Genomic DNA, 7,500 nt, shown 5'->3' with positions numbered 1-7,500 from the left:
TTGTGTAATCACTTGTCATAGTGTTGAAAAATATTCCAAAGTGGCGATCACAACAACAGAGCGGAGAAGGAACGTGCCCACTCTGTCCGTTGGAAACCCTGTAAGTCTTAAAACTTATATTAACTTATATTAAAAGCGCAATGAAAACATAACGTTACATAACATATCGTTATTGGGAAGTAAGCTGTTCTACAGTCAATTAACTTGTGTAACTCGTGTTAGGGAGGGAAAGTGTTATAATGCATTCCAGCATTAACAAATTAAATTCCCACCAGACTGGGAATGAGAAAACAATGCTTGCTAAAGAGGATTGGAGGGCTTGGTTCTTTTTGCTAAAACTATTCCTTATTTCCTTTGAGAATTAGCATGATGTTGATGCAGGCAATTATGTTTACAGTACATCCATGTGCACACATGTGACTCATCCACATACACAAATATTGATGACTGTATTTTTTGTATTGTTTTTTTTTGTTTTTTGTTTAGTTTTTTTTACAATATGCAGTATGCACAAACGTTCTCTCTTCTCAGTCAGAACTGTTCTTGGTTTTGTTTTAATAGTGATATGAATATACTGTATTTGGTAGTCGAAGTTAAATCCACCACTGCCCACTTCATTTATTTTTGAGTGGTGCAAACCACTCCAACAACCAGCTTTGTCTGTATGTTTGTGTACCTGTGTTCCAACAACCAGCTTTGTCTGTATGTTTGTGTACCTGTGTACGTGTCCGTGCACAGGTGAGCATGGTTACTATGGACACTGACATTACGTCAGACCACAGCTGATCAGGCTATATAAGACCTTGCACCACTCAGTTCACACAGGTGTGATTTTTATTTTATTGGTAGGCTATCTGTCTTGAGAAACAGGAAGAGATAGATGGATGGATGGATGGATGGATGGATGGATAGATTAGATAGATATTGTGCATCTCCAATTCTGCATGAGTAATCATGGCCACAGTGGTCTGCCGGCCCCCCTCCATACTTAAAATGTACTTTCAAAATGGTGCAAGAACCCTGTTATGTGTTGGGCCTTTGAGGATTTGTGTTGTTTAAAATAGATTAAGGCATTATATTAACCACACATTAACTATTCCTTTGGCCATATAGCACACAATGCCATATAACACAAAATCAATTGCCTTTCCTAATGACTAACTTAAAAAAACAAAAAAACAAAAACAGGAGCGGGATGGGAGCAGGAATAATTTCGGGTGGGAGCGGGATGGGATCAGGAGTCATTCTACAGGAGTGGGACAGGATGTGATTTTCTTTTTACTCTGGCCCAGGATTGGGACAGGACAGGATTTTATCTGTGGGAGTGGGACAGGACAGGAATGAAAATCCACTCCCGTGTCAGTCTCTAGTGCACACACATACACGCACGTGTCGTATATTACAAAGCCACATTACGATGAAATATCCATATAATGTTGTATAATGTCATGTTGTTGTGCAGGACAAACCTTCACTAGCTGAGTTCCTGCATGTAAGTTCTGAGAGGCTTGATATTAGCTGGCCCACAGACACATTCCAAGAACGGCCTATGTGATCAGTTGAAAAGGTCTGCTATGAAATTGTAAAGGCTATTGTATTGAACCGTGGATACCATTGTGTTAATAATCTATAGAAGTGACCATCTACTTAGTATGCGGTGGTCTGGGGACGCACATGCACGTGCGTACACACATACAAGGGCGTTGGGGTGCACACCCTACATGCACTATTTGGGGAGAATTATAAAGAGGGTCTCAAATGTGCGGAGATCCAGAGAATCCAGTGAGAATCCACAGAATCCAGTCAGAGAGGTCAGTCGAGAATCCAGTCAGTCAGAGTGAGATCTGTAGCCAGATTCCAGATGAGGTCGGGGACAGCTATGAGGGGACTGCTCTAGGATGGCTCTGGAATGGACTGATCATGAATTTGGTAACTAAGCTTTGTCCTTAATAAAATGATACAGAAATAAGGACATGCCTGGCCTCTCCAATCATTTATGCAACAGGGTAAGAAGTGCTTCCTAGACACTCAATATATGACAAATAATGGCAAGACACTACAAATTATGGCGAGCTAGATCATGGCCTCGTTGTTCGCGCTCGGGGGGCAGTCTCTGCTCCTCTGGGACGGATTGGGGAAAAGAACTTTGTTTTGTCACGGAGTGTGTCTGGGAGTGCTTGACCTTGTTGTTTAAGTGGTTGGAAGGCCATGACAACTTGTAGGGATTCAGAGTATTGGAATTGAGGATTTAAGTTTAGTTCAGTCTGCTCGGCGGGGACCGTCATCGTCTCTGCTACGGCTATGGTCAACCAGCGGCTTTCAGCAGTGGTGTGCGTCGTCATCACCATGGTTTTCATCACCACGGCAGCAGACGGCCGGAGAGAGGGGCTGCAGTCAGGGGTCAGCGAGCACCACCAGCGTCACCTCTTCAGCAGCGATCGTGAGGGGGGTCCATTCTACTCTGCTCGGCTCGGCGATTCAGTGTTCAAAGGGAGGCGTTCATCAGCCGCGGGCACCGAGAGGAGGAGGCTCGGCTCAATTCAACAGTTCTACAGGCTCCCAGCAACGCATCACTTTGCAGCATGAGTTTCTGCCTTGCAGTGGCCTACTCTGTAAAGGGTTGCAGTGGCTTTTACGGGCGTCAACTTCTCATTTTCGGTCATTTTGTCATGACTGAAAGGGGGGAGATGGAGAAGTCAGTTCAGTTTGGGAGAGAGGACAGCTCGACAACAAGTGTGCGTGCAGCGTCAGTGCACTGCATCATGCATACAACCTGTTGACATGGACAGCCTCATTTGGCCATGCTGGCTGAAGGAACAGTCGACGTGAGATAACGAGAGGGGCAACGTTGCAGAAGAATCTTTATATCAGATGAATATCGTTACATCTGATTTCAAATGTGTGTCTGTGTTTGTCTAATTCAACATAATAGGCATGTATGTTGATGGTTTTGTCGTAGGGCATTTGAATTAGAGAAATTGACTTGATGGGGATGAATATGCCTAGATTTGGGAAAATGAATAATAATGTGTACCGGAATAATATTAGTAGATGTCTCTTTGTTAGACGAGAGGTAGTGGCCCTGCCGTACGCTTAAGTGTAATCCGTCCTAAGATTAGATAAAGGGCGTATTGTTATTCAACTAAATTTGTGAAGGGGGAAAAGTCAATGAAGGTATTTGGCCAAGACTGTGGAGTTATCTATGGTTACATAGATTACTCTGTTTTTTGACGTATATGTGTTGGAAGTTGATCTGTGAATCAGCTGCATGTTGTGAGGGATTAATGCTGATACTCAGATGTGATTTGTACCGTTATCGTTCATTGGGTTGAAAATAGTGGGGTTGTATCTGATGTTATCTGATGTTTTTCCCCGGCCTTGGAAATATGGAGGGTTGAAATAATGTATGGATAATTTCTGCATGTCCTAAAGGAGAACTAAACTTTTGAGGGTCAATAGTATTGGATGATTATAGCTATAATTTAGTCATGACATTAACTGAAGCTAGGTGTTTTAGATGTCACGATTGAAAGGTTATAACACACATTGATCTATAATTGGAGTGCTTTTGAGTAAAAGCAAAAGGGGTTGGAGAAGCGACAATGTATTGTGTTAAGTGTCAGATATGTGTACTAATCATTTATGCCATTATTCATGTTTGAGTTATGTGATTGTTGAAAGTGATAGGGATTATACTACAGAGAAGTTATTGGGGTGTAAACGATTTTTACTGTGTTTTTGTGTTAAAATGAAATGAAATGAAATGAGATGAAATGAGATGAAATGAAATGTAATGAAGTAAACACAGAGAGAGTCAAGCATACTGATGATGAGGATGTAAATGTAATGAAGATCACTGGTGATGATTTTAAGTAATTTGAATGCTGGAAACTTTTGAGGGTATTTTTGGATTCTATTGTAATTGTGTGATTTCTTTGAATTGCTGATGTTCCAGTAAGTAAGTCATGTATCGGCCAGAGGGAGGATTCTAATGTGGCTCCTTCCTATGAGTTTTGTGACACATGTTGGCTCATGTGTCAAGGGAGGACCTGTCGTATATTACAAAGCCACATTACGATGAAATATCCATATAATGTTGTATAATGTCATGTTGTTGTGCAGGACAAACCTTCACTAGCTGAGTTCCTGCATGTAAGTTCTGAGAGGCTTGATATTAGCTGGCCCACAGACACATTCCAAGAACGGCCTATGTGATCAGTTGAAAAGGTCTGCTATGAAATTGTAAAGGCTATTGTATTGAACCGTGGATACCATTGTGTTAATAATCTATAGAAGTGACCATCTACTTAGTATGCGGTGGTCTGGGGACGCACATGCACGTGCGTACACACATACAAGGGCGTTGGGGTGCACACCCTACATGCACTATTTGGGGAGAATTATAAAGAGGGTCTCAAATGTGCGGAGATCCAGAGAATCCAGTGAGAATCCACAGAATCCAGTCAGAGAGGTCAGTCGAGAATCCAGTCAGTCAGAGTGAGATCTGTAGCCAGGTTCCAGATGAGGTCGGGGACAGCTATGAGGGGACTGCTCTAGGATGGCTCTGGAATGGACTGATCATGAATTTGGTAACTAAGCTTTGTCCTTAATAAAATGATACAGAAATAAGGACATGCCTGGCCTCTCCAATCATTTATGCAACAGGGTAAGAAGTGCTTCCTAGACACTCAATATATGACAAATAATGGCAAGACACTACACACGCACACACACACGCATGTGCGCACGCACGCACGCACGCACGCACGCACGTACGCACGTGTGCGTGTGTTTGTGTACGGATGTCTCCCCTTTCATTCCTGTATGTGGGCAGAGAAATAGCAAGGGAAGGCTGGAATTATATGAGCAATGAGCTGTCTACTCTGTCTCGCACATGCGTGCTTGTTTAAATCTGTGTTTGTGTGTATACGTGGTGCAAGCGTGTGTATGTGATGGAGGCAGCAGCGTGACTGGTGAGAACCGCTACAGAGAGCTTGGGGTTTGCATAAGAACTTGTCAATGAAAACCTCTTTATTGTAACGTTATAGCGCTGGAATTGCCTTGCAGGAGTATATGGCCTAGAAGTGAGTCTCCTTCTGTGTGTCCACATGTTTGGATCATGTAAAGTGTGCATTCAGGCTTTTCAGTGACAAGAACAGGTGTGTGTGTGTGTGTGTGTGTGTGTGTGTGTGTGTGTGTGTGTGTGTGTGTGCGTGTGCGTGTGAACTGTTGCTGTGTGCATCGTTGCTGTGTGCATCGAGCGAGTACCACAATGCAAAGACATTGACAGGAGCGTTGGCTTTGTACACCGTGCGCACAAAGCACGTAGAAGGAAAGCAAGCAAATGGGTAATGAATGGAGCAATGTTGTGGAAGAAGAGGGCAGGAGCTGGGACAGGAGGAGGGGGTGGAGTTTTGAGGAACAAGAAGAAGTTGAATCAAATGGAATGTTGTATTCTGTCAAAAGAATACAATGGGTCCCGGTGAGTGGAAGGGTATAAAGGTTGCACCAAACATTATGCATGCACACGCAGTCAAACAATAAGCAGGAGAAAGAGAAGGAGGGGGTGTATTCTGAAACAAGAGGACCTACTGTATTTCAAAGTGTTTCGATTCAACGGCCACAACGGGGGGTGATTGTTGGTGGCAGTGAGAGGTGAGGAGCATAGAGGAAGAGAGAGCGAGCGAGCGAGCGTGCGTGCGTGCATGCGTGCGTGCACTGCATGACATAGAAGAGGATTGTGTTTCCAGTGATGAGGTGTTTTCCCCCACGGTACTGTCACTAATGAGAACATCTGCATCAGAGAGAGATAGAGATGGCTGGAGGGTTGCTGGAGGAAGGATGGCTGAACACTGTGTGAGAGGATAAAACAAATAGATTGCGAGAGGGAGGGAGGGAGAGGGAGGGAGGGAGGGAGAGAGAGTGATGGTGAGCAAGCGTGGAAATTAAGGGAGAGAAGATGGGCGGTTGAGAGAGTGATGGAGAGCGAGAGCTTGTTCTAAATGAGATGATTTGCATGATGTGATGGACAACATTGGACGTGTTTGTAGTGCATGCTGTATACTGTGTGTGTGTGTGTGTGTGTGTGTGTGTGTGTGTGTGTGTGTGTGTGTGTGTGTGTGTGTGTGTGTGTGTGTGTGTGTGTGTGTGTGTGTGTGTGTGTGTGTGTGTAAGTGCACATGTGTAAGTGCACATGTGTGTGTGTGTGTACATGTGCACATGTGTGCATGTGTACATATGCACATGCGTGCGTTGTTAGATAAATTCTGATATGTTGTTTACACGTCATGTCAAGTTGGCCACTCCATCATATTCTGTTGGTCAACACAGATAGAACTTTGGGCCCAGACCGTGTTCCATATAGGTCATATTTTGTCATCTTGCCCTTTTATCATCATTTTACTCATAGCCTACTGCCTGTTTACACAGGGTTGTTCATCTTATCCTTTATATTATTTTATCATATTTATATTATGGATTTCCTGACGCCACATTCAGATTTAATATCTTATATCTTGTTGACTCCTTATTCGGTCTCCATACTGTGAGGCCTATTTTGATTTGAGACTACATGTATTTGACCTTGATGCCCAGTGAGAAAGTAGATAGCCGGGCATTTCTCTGTTAAAGAGTTCACAGCTAGCAGGGTTGCCATAGCAACGCCAGCCTCTGTGCTTTCCCGGTCTATGGCCCTCAATGACTGAACCAAGGAAGATGTCACGATACCAGTCTCATCATCCATGTGCTGGTCCAATGAGCGCTCGACAAACAGCACCACCGTGGGATATTGCGGACATGAACTATATATCTATTGAGCCAATGAACGTTTATCAACAACTGACGTCAGATGCAGTATAAGCCAGGAAGATACTGTGAAAGGTTCAGTTCGGATCCATATTGGAACAATTGAATACTCTAAATTATATTGATGTATTGTACTACTATTATTATTATTATCTGAACCATGTAGCACATTCTCTATGTAAATTGACTTTATTACCTACTAAAAATTTCCTCTCAGAACTTTATTTGTCTGCGTCCAAATTCTTTTTTAAGGTCTTTCTATTTTGTATGGTACCGTGACTGTCATTCAAGATTTAAAGGGCACTCCACTCATTTTTAAGGTAAATACAGCACGGTATTTGATCTCCCTGCTGGGTTATTGAAGGTATATATTTACAGTCCTTTCTAATTAACATTACAAAATAGTTTTAGTTTTTTATCTATTATGCGTGAATCGGCACTGTGCGCATTTCGCAATGTTTAACTGCATTTCCACAGCTTCAGAGGGAGTCAAATGAGGTCTGAAAATGAGAGGGCCAGAGCAGAGTAAAGAAGTAATACAAATGACATGAAACTATTCTGTTTGATAACTTATTGATATGTTTTGGCTCATGCTGCTCCCTAGATGCCAGTGCCCGGCGCCGTTCGAGGGACCCGAGTGCCAGCAGACCAAGCACAGTTTCCACGGTAACGGCTATGCCTGGTTTCCGCCCATGA

The 7,500-nt window shown here is 43.2% G+C and overlaps 1 protein-coding gene across 1 annotated transcript in view; it reads left to right on the top strand.

Annotated features, from left to right (window-relative positions):
* The window catches only part of LOC306919737 (neural-cadherin), a gene marked incomplete at both ends in the record, with an annotated part of 380,035 nt that overhangs the window by 272,586 nt on the left and 99,949 nt on the right, over nucleotides 1-7,500 (top strand). Inside the window, one exon of the mRNA XM_079496290.1 lies at nucleotides 7,409-7,500. This exon is cut by the window's right edge and continues 123 nt beyond it. Within this exon, the coding sequence (XP_079352416.1) occupies nucleotides 7,409-7,500 (92 nt within the window). The remainder of the gene's footprint in view (nucleotides 1-7,408) is intronic.

Source organism: Electrona antarctica, assembly GCF_951216825.1.
Source record: "Electrona antarctica genome assembly, chromosome: 3".
Lineage (NCBI taxonomy): Eukaryota > Metazoa > Chordata > Actinopteri > Myctophiformes > Myctophidae > Electrona > Electrona antarctica.
The sequence above is the reverse complement of the archived record's forward strand: the minus strand, read 5'-3'. Positions and strand labels throughout refer to the sequence as shown.